This window comes from Chlorocebus sabaeus, chromosome 14, assembly GCF_047675955.1.
Source record: "Chlorocebus sabaeus isolate Y175 chromosome 14, mChlSab1.0.hap1, whole genome shotgun sequence".
Lineage (NCBI taxonomy): Eukaryota > Metazoa > Chordata > Mammalia > Primates > Cercopithecidae > Chlorocebus > Chlorocebus sabaeus.
The window spans coordinates 8,797,966-8,822,114 of record NC_132917.1 but is presented as its reverse complement, the minus strand read 5'-3'; the positions used below and the strand labels follow the sequence as shown (position 1 = coordinate 8,822,114).

The following is a 24,149-nucleotide window of genomic DNA, read 5'->3' as shown; positions in this document are numbered from 1 at the left end:
ATGCTAGTAACAGATTACTCCTGTGACACTGGAAAGAGAATATAGGAAATTTGTGGATCAGGGATATGATTTTGTCTATAGGTCTAGAAGTATCTGATGACAATATATATTCAACTCAGAAGAACAACAAACCTCATTTTGTGACCTGTTCTTTTAAATGGATTTAATGGTAATTATCTCTTTAGAACAGTTTAGATTTTGATTAGTCTTAGCAGTGTTAGAGGAGTTCATACACTTTAACTTTTCAAACTGGGTTCCTCTTCCAGTTTGCTTCAGACATCCTCCGAGATAGTCTGCTGCAGGTCTTCCACACCCCATACCACCAACCCCTTTATTCCCAGGGGATAGATTGAACCCTGTCTAACCCATATTTTATCAGCTAGTCTTTCAGAGAAGGGCCTTATTATCTGTGTATCGGGGGACCCCAAGACCACTCCCAGTTTGGTGATTCACAGGACTTAGCATGTAGTTGAATTCATGACTAACATTTATTACAGCGAAAAGATTCCAAGCAAAGTCAGTAAAGTACACAGGTGCCTGTAATGAAGTCTGGAAGAAACCAGGCACAGGTTTCCAGAAGTCCTCTCCCAAGGGAGTCACAGAGAACGTACTTAATTCCCCCAGCAACAAATTGTGACAACACCTGTGAAGTGTCTATCAGGCAAGCTCTTTAGACACTCAGCACCCAAAGCTTTTATTGGGGGCTGGTCACATAGGCCCCCTAGCACACACCAAAATTCCAGGCTCCTAGAAGGAAAGCAGGTGTTCAGAATAAACCACATCATTAGCACAAATAGGCTAGGCATAGGGGACATTTCCTATTGGTGTAGGGGACTGTGAACCAGCCAAGTTCTCGCGCGGCAGCCATGGGCACACCTTATAAGCAGGACTTTCTAAGGATAGCAGTCTCAGAACTGTGTTAATTTGTTTCTGCACAGCCTGGTTCTGGACCACTCCTAGATGAAACCAAATAAATTACCTACAACTGTGTCTGTTTCTCAACTATCCATCCACTGTCATCATTCATATTTGTATCTTCAGGAAGCAGGTGTTATTTTATCCTTGGGTATTTCTAGGCATGGTTTTTAAGACATTTCATCACCCTCATATAATAGAGCCTACTTACCCTTCTGGCTTTGAATCGTGTATATGAGATTGCTGAGGGCTTAGGATGAATGACTAAAATAACCTGCTGGCATGTTTGCTCATGAAGTCTGGCTTATGTTGTGGCCTGTAGGGATAGTGTAGCTGGTTGTCTTGCTGGTGGCGTCATTGATGTCACCTCACGGTAGAAGTACTTCAACCTAACGGAATGCTTGTACAGGTTGAATATCTCTTATATGAAATGCTTGAGAACAGAAGTGTTTCTGATTTTGGATTTATTCGGATTTTGGAATATTTGCATACATATAGTGAGATATCTTGGGACCCAAGTCTAAACACAATTAATTGATGTTTTAAATATACCTTATACACATAGACTGAAGGTAATTTATACATTATTTTTAATAATTTTGTGCATAAAACAAAATGTGTGTACACTGAACCATCAGAAACCAAATGTACCACTATCTCAGCCACCCATGTAGATAATCAGTAGTTGTTTGGCATCACCATGATTCCTGACTCTGAATTTACATGAAAATGATAAGCAATCATTTTCTTATACCTATTGATACATAAGTACTAAACAGTGGAAGATACGCCATTCCATTAATTCAGTGAAAAAGTGGTGTGTTCAGGGGAACTAAGCAGCACGGTAGAATCACTGGACCACCCGTATCAGCTGTTAGACACAGCAGCAGTGGCAGGCTTTCCGTCTCCGCCTGCAATGTGGTGTCGCACCGGGGCTCAGAAGTCTTCTCATACTCCATTGTTTGCTGGAGCGCCTCACTTGTACTTGGTTAGACTTCCAGCTTTAAAAAATGGTATCTTGTCTTTAATTGGTTTTTGGTGATTCTTTGGGCAAGTTCCCAAGTTGTGAACTGAGAAGGGAGGCTGGGCTTGTTGTGCATGTAGACTTTTGACACAAGTTTGTTCTATGAAACTCTGTCCTTTAAGCTCTGTGTCCACTTTTCTTGGCTAGTTTACACTTCGAAAGCAGTAATTGCTTCTTTGAGTAACATGGCAGACTGAACTGGTGTGGAGGCCCACCCTATGCCAAACACTTGGAAATGCTGACTAAACATAACAACACAGTTTATGTATGGCAAAGCTTGAAATCACAAAGGCTATTAACATGTCACTTGCCTGGTAAAAGCATGAGGAAAAAAGGATAAGAAGTTTTTAAAAATTGAATACTTATCCTCATTTCTAAAGAGGGCTTTTTTTTTTTTTTTTTTTTTTTTTAAGGAAAGGGTGGACAGCATATATCTGATATGGGGGAAGAAAGAAGAATTGTCACAAGTAGGAATTATCCTTTTTGGGGATTTAAATCCTGATAATGTTTTACCATTTTCTCATCTTCTATCATCTTTTTTTTAAGTGTTTTTTTTCCTCCTGCTTATAAAAAGTAGGTATGTGATCATTGAGGAAAATTTGAAAAATACAAATTGGAAATATGAAGAAAAATAATCTTCCATGTCCCTCCCACGACATTTCTCAGAGCCAGACTTTTCTTTCTTTCTTTCTTTCTTTCTTTCTTTCTTTCTTTCTTTCTTTCTTTCTTTCTTTCTTTCTTTCTTTCTTTCTTTCTTTTCTTTCTTTTCTTTCTTTCTTTTGAGGCAGAGTGTTGGCTCGCTGAAACCTCCACTTCCCAGATTCAAGTGATTCTCCTGCCTCAGCCTCCTGAGTAGTTGGGATTATAGGCGCCCGCTGCCACACCCAACTAATTTTTTTTTTTTTCTTTAGTAAAGACAAGGTTTTACCATGTTGGCCAGGCTGGTCTCAAACTCCTGACCTCAGGTGATCCACCCACCTTGGCCTCCCAAAGTACGGGTATTACAGGTATGAGCCACTCTGCGCCTGGCCCCTTCTTTTTTATTAATATTTCCTTTATCATCTTATGAGGTATAGTTTTCTTTTTACATAATTGTCAAAAGTGGAATATGTAATATATTCCCTTTCCCCAATTGTTGCATATATAGGCTGTTACTTTTTTTTCAACTATTATGTGTAAAGTTGTGATGATCCTTGTCATAAATTTTGAATCGCACCTTCAGTTATTTCCTTAGGGCTAGAGTTTTAGGAATAAAGAGTAGAAAGATTTCTAAAGTGTTTGCTATACTGGTTTACAGAAAGATGTTGTGAGTTCCTCTTGGTACCTCATTTATTTGTTTATCTTCTGTCTCCATACTAGAATATAAGTGCTATAAAACCAGGGAGTTTGTTTTTCCTCTGCTCTTTCCTCAGTGCATAGAATAGTTCCTGAGGCATTTTAAGGCAGTAATTATTGTCTTCTCATCTTTGTTTTATATACATATAAAATACATAAAATGTGTGTTTTACATAATTTAGATTATATTATATGAGTAAGAGCCCTTTAAGATTTCTGCATACTTATAATAGGTGAAAATGGCATCTTGCTCTTTTAATGTACATTTAATGATTTATAATGATAATGTTATTAATCGTGAAATTAACATTTCATGTTAGTTGGCTACATGTATTTCTTCTACGATTTGTCTTTTCATGTTTTTAGGTTTGTCTATTTATTTCACTGTTTTTTTAATTGCTTTAGCTTTGGTTCTTTGGGGGAATGTTACTACTTTACTTATATTAATTTATTAATATTAATGTTGCTATTTGCTTTTTAATTTCATTTCCCTTTGGTCTTTAAATTGGATTTGAGGTATATATTTTTAAAGCATATGGATCTAGTAAGTTGATGTGTAATCTTAAATAATATATCCTCCTCTTTGAAAAGAAAGGTAAATAGATGAAAGAAAATAATGTATTTGAGTTTGGTTTTCATGTATTGGAGTCGTGGAGGAGTAAGGAAATTGCTCCTTGCTTTATGTTGAGCTTCTAGTTTATAGTACTCATGTGTAGTCATTTAAGTCATTCAATAATAGAAAAATTGTAATGCCCGTTTTTGAAAAGTCATAGCATTTAGAATTAAGGATAATAACATTATAATTTAAAAAGTGCCAGCATTTGGGAATTATTTAATTATGACTCCCTTTAGAGTGGAGTTAGATACCCAACCATGTGTTATTTTATAGAGACTTTTCACATGATCGAGCCTGTGTTGCCATGAGAAGGAAAAGAACAGTCATTATATCAAAATTGGGAATATAATAGCATGAATTTCAAATGAGGAAAGTAATGAAAGTGTGCATGGGCAAAAATGCCATTTTGGGGAGAAATCTTAATTGGTAAGAAGAGTACCTATTTTTGTTTCTCAGGGATGTTTCGGAAGGATGAAGAACTGACTTCCTCACAGAGGGATTTAGCTGTAAGGTACGTGCCTTTGCATCCTATTCTGCCATGCTTCCTGCACCCCTGCCTAGGACCCACGTTCCTTCTGTGACTGAGGCTGATTAGGTCTTCTAGAGGTACTTACTTCTGAAAATCAAGCCTCACTCCCTCCATGCACCTCCCTCCTGCCAAAGCCTGCTGGGCGGGGCTGGGCATCCCTTCTGGCTCCTGTAGCACCCTGCCTCTGTGATTGTACATGTGCACCTCCTATGGGCCACAAGGTTAGCTGCTAAAGTTTTCGTTCCTGTGAGACTCTGAGTTCCTTGAAGACAGGAGGATGGTATTGTCTTCATATCTGCCATGTAGTAATTACCGGTAGTAATAGCATCTACCATTTACAGGCCAATAACTTGATGGCAAGTACTGGGCTAAGATATAATACATTAATATAGCATATCAATGCCATATTTTGAAATCATAAAGAACTAGTCAAATAATTCTCATTATTATTTGAGGAATTCATTCTGGGATAGGCTTCTACTTCATTTACGGAAGGCACTCTGATGACTAATCTAAGGAATGGCTTAATTTCACAGGGTCTATCTCAACTAATATAATTTGAGATGGAATACTCATTATACTTACAGAAAAGTTTCCCATGGATTACCTTGTTTCCAAAACTAGAACGAATAAGTGCATAGCTGCTAGAAGAATGAGATTGTTTGTGATATTATTTAGAACTAAACTAAGTATTCATCTTTCATCCCAGGTAGCATGTCTTGGGGGTCTTTTTGTATTTTCCCATCTTTAAAAATGTTCTATTCTGATAGCCCCTATAGTCAATCTTTATGTATCGATAAATAGACACTTGAGTAGCTTTCCTGATGAGAGGTTAATTTGGTCTTGGTTCTTTGATCTTTAGGAGCCCTTGCGCCACCCCAGTAGCTACTCATTTACAGACACTCAGCTGCCATTTCCCCTATGCATCTCACACCGAGAGCAAATCCCCAGACCTAGGTAACTGCACCTCTCACCTACCTGAACAGTGGAAGAAAGCTGAGTGGAAAAACACTGTCTTGCGCACTGGACTCATTTTAAATTTATTACCCCAAATTTAAAACTAGGATCCTTAGTATTGCCAGTGGTTCTGCATTTCCTCGGTCCACTCACTTGCCCACACTCTTCTAAGATGATATATTCTCCTTCCTGCCAGACTTCTAACACGCCGTCCCCCATACTTGTGTTGGTAGCAAAATTTTGTTTTTTGGAGAGAAAAAAAGCAATCCTGCTTTGATTCTGCAACCACCAAATCTACCATGCTGCCTGAATCTATAACACAGTGCTCTACTTTCTTTCCTGGTGTCAGGTACTAGCTGTGCATAATCTAATCGAAGGCCAGCTTCTCACTGCTGCACAGAGTTCACTTCCTTCTCAAGGATTTTGCTGCGTCAGTTACTCCTGCCTGTTTGCTCACCGATTTCTCCCTCTCTGTTGGGCCATCCCCACACCTGAACAGAACAAGCTCATGACACCTCTCATTCCCTTCTGGCCATCACCCCGTTACTGCACACTCCTTTAGAGGAGCACTTCTTGAAGGCTTTGTGGACATTCAGTATCTCCCCCCATTCTCTCCTCAGCCCCCTGCATTCAAGTTTTTGTGCCCATTCTTGGTCTGAAATCATTCTTTCAAGATTGCCCTTAATCTTGGCCGATTTCATTGTCAGCTTGTTTGCGTGATGCTGAACCTCAGCAGCACTGGCCAGTTGGCCACTCTTCTGAAATACCTTCCTCACTTCCTTCCAGGACATTCTCTTCTTTCAGTTTTTCTCCTCCTTCACTGGCTCTTTGTCTCTGTTTCTTCTGCTGAATCCTCTGCCCCTGCTTCTGCCTTACCACTAGCCTGGGCTCAGCCCTGGACTTCTCTGTTTTCTCCAGGTGGTCACATCCGTTGGCTTTAAAGGCCATCTTCATGTTTGAAGTCTCCTAAATTTATATTCCCGCCCAATCCACTCCCCTCGGCTCCAGCCTCATTTATCCAACTGCCATTTTAAGGTCTTCCATGGATAGTGACAGGCAGCTCAAACAGAACATGTTCAAAACAGAACTTCTGATTTGTCTCCCTCTTCCTTCCTCCTCCCACATCTGTTCCTCCACCATTATCACCCAGTTAGTTAATAGCAGTACCATTATCACTGGTGGCCTGGGGGGACTTCCATTTTCTTACAGCAAATCCACTTCACCAGCAAGTCAAGTTAGCCCTTCCTTTAAAATTAATCTCTAATCTGACTGATTTTCACCGCTTCCACTGGTCACATCCCAGTACAAACCCTCATTTTCTACTTGGTCTGCTGTGGTAGCTTTCCTTCCTGGCTTCCCTATTTTCTCCCATGCCCTGTGCAGCCTACTTTTCAGCTAGCAGCCAGAGAAGCTTTTAATGTGCATTGGATTATATTATTCCTGTCTCCTGATGAAAATCCTCCAGTGGCTTCCACTGTAATTTAGAATAGAATTACAAACCCCCGACCACAGCATATAAGGCCCAGCAAGAGCCCAGAGTTCGACCCCGCTTCCTCACTCAGTCCATTCTTAACTGTGCAGACCACTCTGTCACAAATACCCTCCCTTCATGCCATCACTTTCTATCCCTTTACTCTGCTTTGTTTTCTTCATAGTAGGTATTACTGTCTGATGTTATACAAGACATTTGTTTTATTTGTCCTTCCCCCTTGCCCCTGTCATTGAGGACAGGAACTTTGTCTCATTTATTGTCCCCATCATCCAAACCGTGATCATTATTTGGAGTGATTTTGCCTCCAAGAGTCAGCTGACAATGTCTAGACATTTTTGGTTGTTACTGCTGAGGGAGGTGGTGCTACTGGCATCTGGTGGGTAGCACCTAGGGGGTGCTGCTAAACACCCTACACCGCACACGAGGACCCCACAACAGAGAATTATGGGTCCAAAGTGTCAATAATTCTGCAGATGAGATGCCCAAACTTGAGGCAACACATAGTTGATACCAAATATCAGTGGAATGAATGAATGAATCTTTTGTTTGATATTATACACTACAATTAGACTTAAGTTCTCATTTTATAAATAAATATAGTTATTTACTTCGGTACCTAAAATGACTTGTTGTTTGATATGACAGTTGAGCCAAAAATTACTTAAGTAAGTTTCATGGTTTAGAACTATCTCCTGTCCTTGCTAATGGTGATACATAGTTTGACTTGGTGTTAAAATAATTGGTATTGAGAATGGAGCTCTGCTGCTGGAGTACAAGGAGTTCTTTTATAACCGTGTGACTGCAGGGTACTTACCCTGGTCTTTGATACAGTGAGAAAGCATGCTGTTTCATCATTAAGTAGAAAGAACTAAAAGAGAAAATCTGGCAGAAACATTTTCTGTCATCAATTTCAGACCCTAACAAGAAAATACTTAAGGTTCAAGCCATTTTTAAAAGTGGAAAAATAATTCTGAAAAAGTTAGAAAAACAGTTTGGGCTGAGTGGTAACCCAGATAGTATCAGATGAACAGGAATCACTATTTTGTTCTATTTAATTTCTCAGAGAAAAATAATATATGCTAAGCTAGGCAAGGTGGTGTGTGTCTGTCATCCCAGCTACCCAGGAGGCCAAGGCAGAAGGATTACTTGAGCTCAGGACTTTTGAGTCCAGCCTGGGCAACATAACAAGACTTAGCTCTTTAAAAAACTGTTTATGAGGGTATTCTCTCAACCTCTCTTGTCCACAAGAGTGTTTGTATTTTTTAAGGAGGCAGCTTATCATATTCAGAGAGGAGAAGGGACTGTAACATGTTCAAGAAGCCTGCCTGCTGTCCCCAGGTGCAGTTGTGCTTTCTTTGTGATGGTTTATAATTGACAGTGGATGGTAGACTTTCTTAATGGAGCTGTTTAAAAAAAAATACACTCCTTATTCATTTATATGATAATATAAATAGTCTAAATAGTCTCCTGTGTTAACTACCCATTTTCACCGTGTTACCCATAGGTACCATGTATCATTTGGACAGACCTCTAAGGAGCGGAATTAAAAATGTTTTTAGAAGTCTTTGACTCCCTTTTCTCCTCCACCTCACAGCCAATCCCTCTGCAGACTTCAGGCTCCACTGCCAGGATGCATGCAGAGCATCTGCCCCCTCCTCCAGCCATTGTCACTTTCTGCCTGGAGACTGCAGGAGCCCCACACATGGGCTGGAGTGATGCATTGAGACATAGGTCTTTTAAACACTTACTGTGTTTTTTCATTTCGGTCAGAGTAAAATCTGAAGTTCCTGCCATGGCTTGTAAGGCAGGCCCTGTCTGATCCCACCTCAGCTGTCTTGCCTGCTACCACCTCTTCCCCTGGGTCCACTTTGCTCCAGCCCCACGGCTGCCTTGCTGCCAGCTATGCCCAGCTCAGGGGTCTTCACGCATCATTCCCTCTGCCTGGAAGCCCTGTCACCAACATCCACACAGCTCCTCTCACTTCTTCCTGGTCTCTGCTCAACTGTCACCTTACCAGAGAGGCCTTTTCTGACTTCTTAATAGAATAAAAGAGTTCCTTCTTTTTGTAGCACTTAGCACCTCTGAAAATATGTTTTACGTATTTTATTATTGTTTTCTGCACCCGGTATGCAAGCTCTGTGGATGCAGGATCGTCCTCTCTTTGTTTACTGACGTATCCAGGCCCTGCAGCAGGTGGGGCACACAGTGCGCAGCACGTGTTTGTTAGAAGAGCAAATGATTGCCTAGGAGGAGACAGCAGTGTGGATAGTGCATCCGTCTTTGATTTGTCTCATCATGAGAAATCTAAATCGAAACCTTCATATTTGCTCATAAGGATCTGTGTAGAAACTCTTATTCAGACGTACTTTTGAGCATGACTGTGTCCTGATCCTTAAAATTCCTATTGTATGCGTACAAATGAAAATGAAAGCTTGTCTTATTTTGGAAATGGAGAGCAGTGAGGTGGATTGTTATTCTATCAAATGTTCTGAAGCTTATGCTGCATCTCACTGGTTGCATGTCTTTTCATTGCAGGCGCATGCCAAGCCTACTGGAGTATTTGAGTTACAACTGTAACTTCATGGGGATCCTGGCAGGCCCACTTTGCTCTTACAAAGACTACATTACTTTCATTGAAGGCAGATCTTACCATATGACACAATCTGGTGAAAATGGAAAAGAAGAGACACAGTATGAAAGAACAGAGCCATCTCCAAATGTAAGGTCATGAGATTTATCTGAAGCCTTTATTTATTTATTTATTTTTTGAGACAGAGTCTCGCTCTGTCGCCCAGGCTGAAGTGCAGTGGCCGGATCTCAGCTCACTGCAAGCTCCGCCTCCCGGGTTTACACCATTCTCCTGCCTCAGCCTCCCGAGTAGCTGGGACTACAGGCGCCCACCACCTCGCCCGGCTAGTTTTTTGTATTTTTTAGTAGAGACGGGGTTTCACCGGGTTAGCCAGGATGGTCTCAATCTCCTGACCTCGTGATCCGCCCGTCTTGGCCTCCCAAAGTGCTGGGATTACAGGCTTGAGCCACCGCGCCCGGCCTATCTGGAGCCTTTATAGCATGTATTGGTTAGTCTTATTTAAAAATACAAATACTTTCACATTGGGAACTTATCCATCTGTTTCTTTAAAAATACTTTTCAAGATAAATGACTCTTCACACCGTACCTAGTAGAAGTATAGTCATGATTAAGAACACAAATAAGGTCACTTCAGAAACTATGTGCTGAATTCCTCAATGAGAATAATGCTTTATAGTTACAGGGGATTTTACAAGAAAGCTCTTATCATGGAATTGACCAGCCTAATAATTTTCCAGGCCCCCTTTCCCCTTCCCCCTTCCCCCTTTCCCCTTTCCCCTTCCCCCCTTCCTCCTTCCCCCTTCCCGCTTCCTGCTTCCCGCTTGCCTTCCTTTTCTTTCTTATTTCTTTCTTACCTATGCCTTGTGTTCCAGCAGATTGTAAACACTCTGTATCCTCCATTTCTTTTTTGCTTTTCCTCTCCTCTTCTTAATTATTGCCAGTTGAAATCTTTCTTTTCTTTAAAAGCCTACTTCAAATATCACCTTTTTCCACAAAACAGCTCCTGATTCCCACAATGAAGAGATTAGTAATATTATAAAGATATTAATAGTAACTAACGCTTTGACAGTGCTCACCATGTGCCAGGCACTGTGGTGTGGACCTCACACGTAGTTACTCTTTCAGCCCTCACAGCATTCATACAAGGTAGGTGCTGTTTTTCTCACCCTCTAACAGATAAGGAAACTGAGACTCATAGGCTAAGTGATTTGACCAAGATTTCCCAGGTTGGCAGTAGAACTGGAATTCACACCAGTGCAATCTGGTTTCAAGTCTATGCTAAGTTGCCTTACAACCAAACATAATTTTTACTTTCTTTAAGCCATTGGGGCACTTGAAATTGCTGGGATGCTGCTTCGTAAAGAAAGGCAGTGAGGCTCTGTATAGGCTAAGTTTCTGTTAGATTTCATCTGGTAAAATGTATAGTTTCCATGAAAAAGAATAGGCCAATCAGGAAGTCTGTGAGATGAAGGAAAGGGGCTAGTGTGTTTTCTCTGAACGTAGGGCTTAGAGCAAGGGGTCACCTTCTTTCTCCTGCAAATCTACCACCCTCCACCGTGTGGGCAACAAAGAGTGAATGTAGAAATGTACATGCACTCGCAAAAGATAGTATATTATCTCTTTCCTACCATGTGGCTCATTGTATTTTATACCAAAAAGGTGTTTTAGTCTCCATATTTTCTATTACTGGTTAAGTGTTGAGAAATGTCATATCAAACTGAGTGGGATTCCAGACTTGAAGTTGATGTCTGTTCATTGACTGTTTTGTATCTCCAGGATGACCACTCAATCTTTTAGCGGTCTCCCTTCTGTAAGAGAAGGTAAAGACAGTTGTAGACAGCTTCTTAGAAGTTTATTTGGGAATGCTAGAAGGAGAAGAAAAACCTAGGAATCAAGATGCTGGACTGTCAGTGGCCAGTTTGGCTCATCATTTCGGCACATCACTTAATGTGTATGAGTCCTTGTCTGCAAAAGGAGAATCTTAATGTATTCCCCATTTTAGAGACTGTATGAAGATCAAATGATTTTGTAAAATACTTGAAAATATCCAATGTTATAAACATGTGATAGTAGTAAAACAAACTTGACAAAGAATAATACAAAGGTATATATTCTGTCACTTCACTGAGTTTTTATGGGTTTTACTCTCTTAAAATGTCACTTTCCTCTTTTGGGTTAGAGACATCCTAAATCAGAGGTTGTTGATAATGGCAAATATTCTTAATGTATTTTCCCACCATTTTAATAATATATTTTATTTAAATTTCACATGCATATACTTTAGAAAGTCAAATAGTGGTAGTTAGTCATAAGTCCCTCAAGGGGCATTTGGAAGCTCCTTGTGCATTAGTGGAGTGCATAGATGCTCAGGATCCTAAGGAGGCTGCTCATGGAGCCCACTGGCTCTTCTGTCGGGGGCCTCTCCACTGTCCTCTCCTCTATCTGCATCAGTTAGGATATGGGTTTGGCTGCTGAAACAAGGACCAAAATAACAGGAATTAAACAAGGTGGAAATTTGTTTTTATGTTACATGTGGGACAGCTCACCTGTAAGCAGTGCATTGATAATATTGGGGCCCCAAGGTGTTAGAGATCGAAGCTCCATCTTCCCTGTGCATACTACTTTTGCTCGCATCCTGTTGGCCAGAACCTAATCATAAGCCACACTCAGGTGCACCAAAGGCTATGATGTGTCATCTTTAGCTAGACTTCTAAGCACCCAAGAGAAACTTCCTTTTCTGTGCAGGAAGGGGAGGAGGGCTCCTGGGTAACACTTGACAGTCTCTGTCATGATGTCTGTAGCCATTTCTCTGGGGCTGTTTGGTTTTTTGAGTGAAGGATTCTCCAGTCTGCCTGGGGCATACAAACTTGACTGCTGGGACTCTGGGTCTAGGCAGGGAAAGGGGGCTGAGGATGTCACCTCTCAGGATACAGGCTGTCTTGGTATTCTCTACATTTTCATTGCAGCACCATATCCCTGCCCTGCTTCAGAACCATATAGTCTTGTGGCCACAGTACTTCCTATTACATTACTAAAATGATATGCCTCATTTTAAAATTAAAGTATGGGGCCATTTATTTCATCTTGCTTCATTTATAATTACAATTTTTTTCTCTTCCATTTTAAAATCTCATAATTCAAATGTATAGGTAAGATATTTGGGAGGCATTGAAGAAAGAGTAGCCTTATTTTATTAAAGAAAGGGATAAAAGACAATGGAAAATGAGAATAACTACTGCTGCAAGGAGTCCTTGAACACTGAGTTCCACCTTGCAGGAGCAACCAATAATAAAATACTGTTCTCAGAAGTGCAGTGCATCCGGCATATGCTTTGGCTCTTGCCTTGGAGCTTTTCTTTTGGCACTACTATATAAAGTGTTAAAATGTGGAGCTTGATTGATAAATTACTTCAGTTAATTTGAGTACTGTTTGGTTACTGTATAGAGCATTTCTAAATCCAGGTATTTTGTTGCATACTTCATCTGAATCCAGCCTTCTCTTTGCTTGTTTCTTTTTCTTCATAGCCTATATAATCTCTTTCATACCAAATGAAGTTGAAATATTCTGGCCTTCTGCAAATATAAAAACAGCACGAGTTGTAAAAATACAAAACACCATGAGTTGGTAATGTGACCTTACCGCAGCATTGCTGAGAAAAGCGTCTTCTTTTCACCAATTTTATGCAAATTCTTATTCTTCTCAGGTGTATAGCTCTTTTGGTTTTTATTATTCTTGAACAAAGTTGTGTTAACTTTCAGATTTACAGAGATGTATAGATTGTTTATTGTAAAAATAACATCCATGAGATGCCTAGAATTTGGAAAATACAGAAAAGATGCAATGGAAAAAAAATATATATCCGTATAAAATTTACTGCCAGAAGTAATTAATGTTAATTTCTTTTGTATTCACTTCCATTCACACCAATACACTTATGCTTGCTTTTAGACTTTTTTTATTTCCTGAAAGTTCTGAATACAAAATGGAGGTTTTAGTATGAGTTGAGCAATAACCCCTAGGTAGTACTTACAGATACAGTTGGAAAAGTTCATACCATGAGACTATGGAAGACTTTAAATGCCAAGGGCAATGTAGCTCTTGAATTTTGATCAGGAGAATTGTAGGACTGATGATCGTTCAGGAAGGTTAATCTGTCAATAATACATAGAATGAATTAAAAGGAGCATGGATAAAGTTGATGAAGTCTCGCCTTGCACTTTTCAGACTGCAGTTATTCAGAAGCTCTTAATTTGTGGGCTGTCCTTGTTATTTCACTTGACCATCTGTACAACATTACCTGTGGAGTACAACATCGATGAGCATTTTCAAGCTACAGCTTCATGGCCAACAAAGATTATCTATCTATATATCTCTCTTTTGGCTGCCAGACCCAAATACTATTTTGCATGGACGCTAGGTAAGTAACATGTAAATAGACTTCCCTGTGTGTTGAAGCGTTTCTTACCTTGTTGGTAGATTGCTATCAGTGCGCCCTCTTGAGGATACATAAAGACCAATTGGAAAAATTAAGTCATCTGTGTAGAAAAAACAGCCCTCACAACTCCTATGTAAGGATACTCCAAAAACTGAATCAATTTTATTACAATACAAAATAAAAATAAATGGATCAATGAAAAGACAACAGATATTTGTTAAATGCCTATTGTATTCTAGATTCAGTGCTAGCCAGGATAGATACAAGTATGTATAAGACATAGTCCTCATCCTCCAGATGGTTATAATTTAGTATGATTGTATTCAGCTTACCATTTTGATACCTGTTTATCAGCAAAGTGAATAAAATGATATTGGCACACTGATAGGGGGTCATCAGTTATGCTTGGCAGGTAGAGCAAATTTTAGAGAAAAGATAACATGCAATCGTGCCTTTAATTGAATGTGGGCCAGTTATGGTAGCTCACGTCTATAATCCCAGCACTTTGGGAGTTGAAGGTGGGAGGATCACTTGAGGCCAGGAGTTCAAGACCAGCCTGGGCAACATAGTGAGATCCCTCTCTCTACAAAAAGATTTTTAAAAATCAACTAGGCCTGGTGGCATGTGCCTGTATTCCCAGCTACTTGAGAGGCTGGGGTGGGAGGACCGCTTGAGCCTAGGAGTTTGAGGCTGTAATGAGCCATGATTGCACCCCTGCACTCCAGCCTGAGCAACATAGTGAGGTTTTAGTATGAGTTGAGCAATAACCCCTAGGTAGTCTCAAAAACAAAAACAAAAAGGTTAAATGTGATTTCACGAAGTGGAAAATGGCTAGTTTTTCACTCAAGAGCAAAGAGAGATGAAGGTACCTCGCTTTGCATGGCAGATGTTAGCAGGGGCATGTAGGAAGGAAGGACCTGGTCAGGTGAAACGGGCTTTCACAGGACCTTGCCTGCTCTGCTGAATGAGCCACAAGAGGCTTCAGGTAGGCTGACAGCCTGATCCTGTGGCAGAAGAAGATGATTCTGGCCACGTTTTGAAGGTGGGACTGAAGTAGAGAGAATGCTTCATTGGATAAATTGAAACCTCCTTTATATATGTGTTGCCTTTTTTTATCTCACCCACAAGATTATAAACTCCTTTATTCTTAAGATTGTGTTCTGCTTGCCTTGTTTATATTTGTTACTCAACAAATATTTGAATGAATGCATGAAGAAACACCAGCCAATAATTAGGCCTCTGAGGATTAGCATTTTACTGTCGGTTTTATTTTGATTACAATGAAATACAGTTTGGGGCTGGAATCATTATTTTCAGTCTTTCTTTCATCATATAGCTGTGTACAGTAGGATCATTAAAAGTTGCTTTAACCTGGTGAGTTAATGGCCAATTAAAATATAATGTTACTTTATGGATTTTAATCTAAGATTTAAGGATTGAACATTTTTATTGTAGCCAAATTTAGACATCAATAATACCAAATTAAATTCCTGTACTACTTAAATTCTGACTTTAAATTGAGACTGAGAACTTTCCCAAACAATCCTGGTACTTTTAGGGGTGTGTAAGAATTGTGACCTATTGGTTGAATCACTAGATTTATAGAATATAAGAGTTCTGCATGTTTTTGGATTTGGTTGGACATCTAATTGTTGAAAATCTTATCAATAGAACAAGGGCATTGAATTTATAAGGCTTTTGAGAAAAATCACAAGATCTCTGTAAATACGTAAAAATATACAAGATTTATCATTAGGCTGGGCACAGTGGCTCACACCTGTAATCCCAGCATGTTGGGAGGCTGAGGCAGGAGTTTGAGACCAGCCTGAGCAACATGGTGAGACCCCATCTCTTCAAAAAAATTTTTTTAAATTAGTCAGGTGTGGTGTTACATGCCTGTGGTCCCAGCTACTCAGAGTCTGAGGTGGGAGTATTGCTTTAGCCAGGGAAGTTGAGGCTGCAGTGAGCTGTGATCGCACCATTACACTCCAGCCTGGGTAAGAGTGAGATCCTGCCTCAGGAAAAAAAAAATTATCATTAATTTTTTATTTGCAATTATGACAATTAAAATGATTATTTGGGTACTTCTGATCTTCCAACGCCAATATTTGGTTTGAAAAATGAATCTTGTGCATTTTTACATATTTACAAACCAAAGCAAAGGTGAGTTAATTCCTTTTCCCTGATTCTTTCTTAAAGAAATAATCATATTAGAATATATATGAATGACAATTTGAAATTGAACTATATTTAAAGAATTTAAAGAATTTTTAGCTATAAGGCAGTAAAGTTATTCCATTCAATAAATACTTATACTATGTCTGTACTGTCTTAACACAAGTAATGGTTGAGTCCCTGGTAATGGTTCAGCCCTGAGGTTCAGGTTTTGACTCTGTCAGTGGAGTCGCCAGCTGAGGCTCAGCATGCATATGCCCATGTTCATCTCCACCCCCACTACCTTTTTTAAATTGTTCATTTGGTTGTAAAATTGGAGTTTAATGATCTCTGGAGGTCCAAAAATCTGTTTTTTGGGAAATCCAAGAGTTCCAAAATTCTTTAATTTTTTGTATTTTGTTAATAATTTATAAAATAGTATGAATGTATTCTGGATCATATGGACAGTTACTTTCCAATTTTTGTATCCACATGGACATTTTTCAAATTATAATTTCATGGATACTAGTGGCTAGGCAGACTATATTTAATTCTTTTAATTCAGGGTTCTCAAAATGGGAATCAGGCTTCTCATCTCCACAGCCATGTGGCCCTGCCCTTTTCTCCTTAACACCTCAAAAAAATGATGTATTGGGATCTGAGCAGTTTTTTCCCCCTTTAATTCAAGTTTGAAAAACATTTAGCCCATGTAGGGACAGATTAAAGTTTAAATTGATGTTAATGGTCAGTTATTTGGAATCTCTCTGTATAATGACAACTTGGAAGCTCTCTCAGGGGTTACATTACCTGAGGTAAAGATGAGGCAGGGTCTGTGGTAGGAGACTGGGGGGCAGGGAAACATGGAAGGTGGACTCCTGCAGTTTGACATCCCCGGTTCTCTTCTCGTTTTGTTGACCGTACCCTGGGCCAATCTTGTTGTCAAGTGTGAAGTTGGTTAGGAGTTTCATTGCTCTTAGATCACAGTAGGGCTAAAAAAGATGGAGAGGATGAATACATGAACAAATCAGAAGTGGAGGCACCCATGAGGAAGGGAAGGAGTTCCCCAGCAGCCATGTATATGGGTATGCTGCCCATGTGGGTAATGGATTTTTATTTGTAATTCTGGGGCTTACCTTTAAGGCTCGTATTTCTGTGAACTGAACAAAGGTGGCTGACCTCATTAAACCTGACAGAGGAGTAAATCTTGTTTATTCTTTTCCCCAAAGTGTAATTTTTAAAGGATCTTGTTTGATGTACTAAAATGCACTAATAAAGAATAAAACAGTTTAAGGATACATGTCTGTATAGGCATATTATTTTGCTGGACTTTGATGGATTTCTGTTTGTTTATTCTTTGGTCATGATACAAATAGCATAAACAGTTTTCCAGTTGATTGGAAAAGGGCTTATTTGAGGCAGAAATTTTCTTTGCGGCTTAATCAAGCATGTACATAAAGCAAAAATGACTAATCAAGCATTGTGGTGAAAAGGATTAGAAAACAAATTCTGGGTTGGGTGCGGTAGCTCATGCCTGAAATGCCAGCACTTTGGGAGGCCAAAGTGGGAAGATCACTTGAGGCCAGGAGTTCGAGACCAGCCTTGGCAACATAGTGAGACCCCCATCTCTACAGAAAAAAAAAAAAAAATTAGATATGATGATATGCACCTGCAGTCTCAGCTACTCAGGAGGCCAAGGGAGGAGGATTGAGGCAGGAGGCTGAGGCAGGAGGATTGAGGCAGGAGGCTGAGGCAAGAGGATTGAGGCAGGAGGCCGAGGCAGGAGGCCGAGGCAGGAGGATTGAGGTAGGAGGCCAAGGCAGGAGGATTGAGGCAGGAGGCTGATGTGGGAGGCTGAGATGGGAGGAGTGAGGTGGGAGGCTGAGGCAGGAGGCCGAGGCAGGAGGATTGAGGCAGGAGAATTGAGGCAGGAGGCTGAGGCAGGAGGATTGAGGCAGGAGGCTGAGGCAGGAGGATTGAGGCAGGAGGCTGAGGCAGGAGACTGAGGCAGGAGGATTGAGGCAGGAGACTGAAGCAGGAAAATTGAGGCAGGAGGATTGAGGCAGGAGGCTGAGGGAGGATCATTGAGGCATGAGGATTGAGGCAGGAGGCTGAGGCAGGAGGATTGAGGCAGGAGGATTGCTTGAGCCCAAGAGTTCAAGGCTGTAGTGAGCTATAATCCTGCCACTGCAGCCTGGGGAGAGACAGAGGGAGACCCTGTCTCTATTTTTTGAAAATTCTAGAGACATATACACAGAGTAGGTTCTGGTGAACCAAGAAAGAAAGAAAATGGAAGGAAAATATTATGCCTCACTTATATATTATTGTTTATACTAAACTTCAAATATATGATTTAAAAGAACATGGTGCTCCCAGAGCAAAAACATTCCCTTAGCAACTTCTTGGCAGCTGGTTGAGCATACTCTGCTGTGTTCCACTGGCACAGCTAATGTTGGGGAGCGTTTCCTGTTCGAGTCTTCACCTTTACCTGCTGGTCCTCAGCAGCTTTTAAACTCCATCTGCCCCCAACTCATGCATAATGTGTCATGTATTACTGACTAAGCAAATTGTCCTGGATGTGTTATTTTCATTGTATGTGATGATGTTTCTGACCTAAAAATTAGAATAAATCTACTTTTACTGTTTAAGAATAAAATATAATAACATATACCTTCTGGGAGAATATGGTAGATTGTTGTGGAGATTCTTAATAGTTTTTTTTTTTTTGAATTTTGTTTTCTATAGCTGATGCCATTAATAATGCTGCAGGCTTTGGTTTCAGAGGGTATGACAAAAATGGAGCAGCTCGCTGGGACTTAATTTCCAATTTGAGAATTCAACAAATAGAGGTGAGTCAATCATTAAGAAGTTAGTTAGTATGTACTTTAAGTACCAAGTTTGCTTTCATAAGTTATGGTGTGATGTCCTAGGAGTGGTATTGAAGGTTTTTTAATATTAACATTCATTCTTTCATTTAACCAATATATATTGGTCGCCAACTGTGTGCCCTGGGCACTGAAGACAATGAATAAGATAGGTACAATTCAGGCCCTCATGGAGCTTTAGTTTCCTAGAGGTTACAGAATAAGGTAAAATAGGTGGTGATCAGAGAGGGGTAAGGCATGTGGGTATCCATGAAATAGGAATCCAGGTTAGTTTAGATGTTTGGAGGAAGAAGGTCCTAAAGAAAATGATGCTTAAGCTGAGTCCCAAAAGACAGGCAGACACTCCAAGCAGAGGGAGCAGCCTGCGGGCTGAGGGAAGCTGCGTGGCTCATGTTGTTTTATAGTTGAGGGAGCCATGAAGGATGAGGTTGGGGAAGTGGAGGCCAGGCAGCCACACTCTTACAGGCCGTATTAAGAGTTTTGATCTTTCTTATAAGAGCAATGGGGCACTGTGGATGGATTATATGTGTAGCCAAGTGAGGTGATCATATAGGTGTTTTAGAAGGATCTGGCATGTAGAATGTATTTCCCTCAAGAGGCAGAGAGCTCTGTTAGGAGGATGTTTTGTTAATCCAAGATGATGGTGCCCTAAAGCACATACTGCCAGTAGGGCTAGAAACATATAAACATATTGGAGAGCTGTGTAAGAGACTCAGCAGAACTTGGTGATAAATTGGGATCAGCAAGAGAGAATGAGTTATGAATCAGGCCCGGAAATCTGATTTAAACAGCTAGGTTTATGGTGATACCTTCCACTTAGATAAGGAACAGAGAATAGACGTGAGTTTGAAGGGACAGGTAATATCTTCAAATCACAGACTTAGTGAGTTGTCTACCAGGCAGATCATGGTCAGACACTCAGCAGAGGCACCCGAGCTTGAGAGTAAAATCTGGGAACTATCAGCACGTGGCAGTTCAGGCCCTGGAATGAGAACGAGAAGAGGTGAGAGTCTCTAAAAGAGCACCAGTACTGAGAGGCTGGGCAAAGGAATTCAGGAGTAGCCAGAAAGAAAAAAGGAGAAAACTAACTGGGCACTGTGGCTCACATCTGTAATCCCAGCACTTTGGGAGGCCGAGGCAGGCAGATCGCTTGAGCTCAGGAGTTTTAGACCAGCCTGGGCAACATGGCAAAACTCCATCTCTAGAAAAAATACAAAAACTAGCTGGCATGGTGATGAGCACCTGTAGTCCCAACTGCTCAGCAGGCTGCAGTGAGCCGTGATTGTGCCACTTGCCCTGTAGCCTGGGTGACACAGTAAAACCCTGTCTCAAAAAAAACCATTGTTTTGCCAGCCTATGAAAAGGATCATTCCAACATTCCAAATCCAACACCAAAACGTGAGGTGAAGAGGTCAAGCTGGATCCTCTGATGAGCCCTAATGTTGCTAGAAGTGGGCAGTCAGGCAGTAAGTGCCCGAGATGGGATAATGTAAGAAATGCAGGCCATCACTGAAGTGTGCTGAGATACCCAAATCCGAATTGGATTTCTAGATCCTTCTAAATTTAGGGGGGATGTGGAGTATAGAGAGTAGGTTAAACACCAGGTCAGATCAAAAGGGGAAGTGCTATGGGACATATGACCCAAGCTATTACAGATTAAAAGGCTTTGGCCAAATGCACTGGATGAACCTTTTTTGGGATCCTGATTGACCAAACCAACTGGAAAGGACTTTCGTAAACATCAGGAATATTTTAATACAAAGGGGGATTAGATGATGTTGAGGAATTATTATTAATTTTGTCAGATCATGGTTTTTTAAAAAGTCTTTATTTATTGGACACACATTCTGAACTAATTGCAGATGGAATAAGAAATCTGGTATTTGCTTTGAAATATTCTTAACAACAGTGTTGGCAATAAAAATGGAGAAGGAGAGGGAAAAATTGATCATTGTTGAAGTTGAATGGTGGATATAGCGGTGTTTCTGACCTTTAATTATTAACACCTTAAGGAGAGTTTTGAGACACACTTTTCCTAATAATTTCCCCCCTGAAATTTTAATACCACAGATACACTGTATATCTGTATACCTATTGATATACTACTGTATGTATATATGTTCTTCTTACATAAAAAAAGATATTTTTGCCCCTTAAGAACCAATTTTCGTCTCCTGGGGGCGATATCACCCCTGCTGAGAGTGCATGGTGTAAGAAAAAGTAAAGAAAGGAGTTAATTTTTCAGAAGGAAAAAATGGTCATCAGTGCTAAGTGCCACTGAGATACCAAGAAAGAGAAGGATACAAATGCCTTTATTATTTATTTATTTATCTATTTTCTGAGACAAAGTCTCACTCTGTTGCCCAGGCTGGAGTGCAGTGGCGTGATTTCGGTTCACTGCAACCTCTGCCTCCCGGGTTCAAGCGATTCTCCTGCTTCAGCCTCCTGAGTAACTGGGATTCAAGGCGCCTGCCACCACACCTGGCCAGTGTTTGTATTTGTAGTAGAGAGGGTGTTTCACCATGTTGGCCAGGCTAGTCTCAAACTCCTGACTTCAGGCAATCCACCCATCTCGGCCTCCCAAAGGGCTGGGATTACCGGCATGAGCCACCGTGCCCATCCTTGTTTATAGTTTTACGAACAACAGTTTCAGGAGAGGGATTGTCATAAAGGCCAGATTATACAACTCCTAGGAGTTCATTCCCCATAAAAGGAAGAGGGTAGAAATAGGGCAGTAGCTGAGGGGAACAGGGAATTAAGGAGAGCTGTTTGTTTAATTTTGTTTTAAAGTGGAGAGATTAAAACATGTTTACTGAGTAGGAGACTATTTCGAGGGGAGAGTGTGAAGCTTCTCCTACAGTTGAAGGAGAGAGACCTATTGATCATTGAAGTCCCTGAGAAGATGGAAGTGGAGAGATTGGCCCTGAAGGAGAAGGACCACTTCTCCTGTTATAAAGACAGGAAGGAGGGCAGGATAAGTATGTGTGCAGCTGAGTGTGTAGTTTGATGGTGAGAATTGGAGTCTGATGATTTTATATCGTCTCTGTAAAGTAGGAGGCCAACTTACCTGTTGTGAGGGAGAAAGGAGGTGATAGGACCAGAGATATAGATGGGGTATTAGGTTGAATCATGTGAAATTGCTGACACTTACCTCTTCTTGACTTTATTTTAAAAAAAAGAGAAAAGAAAATTTCAAATGGTTCAGTCCAGTAGCTGTTTTCAGGAACAGGAGAATGAACTGTCTAGGAAAACAGGATTGTAGGTTGAGGGCTCAGTCGTGGTGGAGAACCATGAACCATGAACTTCAGACAAAAGTCTGAACTGTGGTGATACTCTGCACTCAGCGCGCAAATGTTACCAGTGGGAGAGTGGACAGTGTGGTTGATCTGGAATTAGGGTTTTGATAGGGAGGTGAATGGAAAGGAAAAAGAAACAAAAGCATTGAAGATTCTGACATAAGAATAGTAAATAATGGAACACAAAATCTAAAATGGTCAGAAGTGAAGACCAGAGGAAGAGAGAGTTACATAGGATAAAAGTAGGGTGGGAGACGAAAGGCCCCCTCTGAGATCAAAGAATAGCTTTAGTGGGAGTAACTTGAGAGAGGAAGCTGGGAAGGTGGGACGCCCTGGACGCCCTGCGAGATCTGGGTGTACAGATCCACTCTTTCAGGGACAGCACAGCCAGGCAGCACCAGAATTGAGAGTAGCCAGGGCATCGAGAGACGATGGCAGGGCAGGATGTTGCGGTGGACATCTGCTTCACCCAGAACCACGGTGGAGCTTGGTGGGAAGGAGGTAATGAGGTAGGTGCCCCAGTCTTCAGTGTGAGAGGGAGGCCATCGACAGGCATTTGTACACACTCTCAGGAATTCCTCTGGAAGAATTCCATGACATCCCTTGTAAATGTTAACATACAGGAGAAAATGGTGATAATCCATCTACCTCATAGATGTTCCCAACAGTAAATAGACTTGTCTTATATAGAATGATGTTACCGTATTAGAAAAACAAGATTAAGGAAAGAGAAATCAGTATACTACCATTGATTAGTATAAGTAATCAATGGTAGTATACAATTAGTATAAGTAATCAATTACTTAACGTTGTTAATAATTTTTGTTTTAATTTTTTAGCATAATAATATATTATTACTTAGATTTAAAGCTTCATTATTTTGTGACACAAAGAAAAAAGTTTCCTTTTTTTTCAGATGTCAACAAGTTTCAAGATGTTTCTTGATAATTGGAATATTCAGACAGCTCTTTGGCTCAAAAGGTGCGTTCCTTCAAAAACAATCTTTAGTTGTGCTTTGGCGTCTAGTTCTTGAGGTTGAGCTTCATTGAATTCAGGTTCTTGATTAAATTAACAGTGTTGAGTGACATTGTAACCTCACTGTCAGCCAGGAAACACCGTTAGCCTCCTCCTAAGCAAGTCAGTAACGAATGAGAACTATTTTGGCTTGAGTCACGAATGTAGCTATCCTGCAGGTGCAGCTATCCTGCCTTCTCAGCCTCCTTTAAAGGCCTCTGCCAATGTCAGAGGTCACCAGTATCCTCCTTTGCAGCTCCTGATCCCGTTCAGTAGAGATGTGGTTTAAATTAACAAGTGCCTGCACAAGCACAATACTTATGCCTGGGTACTCCAGAACAGTCCCGGTTTTAAATATTTCAATTCAACAAATCTTTATTTGTTAGGCAAGGGATAAAAAGACGAGTAAGATAAAAAGACTCAGCTCCTGAAAGTGAAAGAGTTTGCAGTTTTGTCAAAGACATGGCGGTGTAATCAGACACGTGCTGTTCCCTGTTGTGAGGGTTAGGAGAGGGAAAGCAGGAACAGTGAGGGCACAGAGGGATGCAGGAAGAAATTCCTGGAAGTGTGGATGCTTGAGCAGAGGTTTGTGTCAGGAGTGTGTCTCCTCAACAGGGCAAGGTAGAGGCAAGACAGGCTGGGTGGGGTAACAGGTGCGAAGGACAGAGCTGGGGAACAGCGCACTCGCCCAGGGGTTCTCTTACCGTCCCTGTGAGCACATTGCCCTATCTTGAACTTACTTCATTAAAAACGGCCCCTATAATGATAGGGCGCTAAGCAGCCTTCTTTTATAGTGTCCTTTTTAAAATGACAAATGAAACATCTTTGTCCCTTGAGATGGCGAGCATACTCTAGCATCTCTTCACAGTGCCTGGCAGAATCTCCCCAGTGGCTGCAGATCCTCTGAGCT

General features: G+C 40.7%; 1 protein-coding gene across 10 annotated transcripts in view; it reads left to right on the top strand.

The window, feature by feature from the left end:
- MBOAT2 (membrane bound glycerophospholipid O-acyltransferase 2) overlaps positions 1-24,149 on the top strand; it is a 148,679-nt gene that overhangs the window by 113,761 nt on the left and 10,769 nt on the right. For all 10 annotated transcript variants that reach the window (XR_005243234.2, XM_007971549.3, XM_007971548.3 and 7 more), the window contains 5 exons: positions 4,347-4,401; positions 9,404-9,587; positions 13,683-13,875; positions 18,790-18,893; positions 23,142-23,206. Coding sequence is in view for 9 of the 10 variants with exons in the window: in XM_007971549.3 (XP_007969740.2) it covers positions 4,347-4,401; positions 9,404-9,587; positions 13,683-13,875; positions 18,790-18,893; positions 23,142-23,206 (601 nt within the window). In the remaining variant the exon portion in view is untranslated. The remainder of the gene's footprint in view (positions 1-4,346; positions 4,402-9,403; positions 9,588-13,682; positions 13,876-18,789; positions 18,894-23,141; positions 23,207-24,149) is intronic.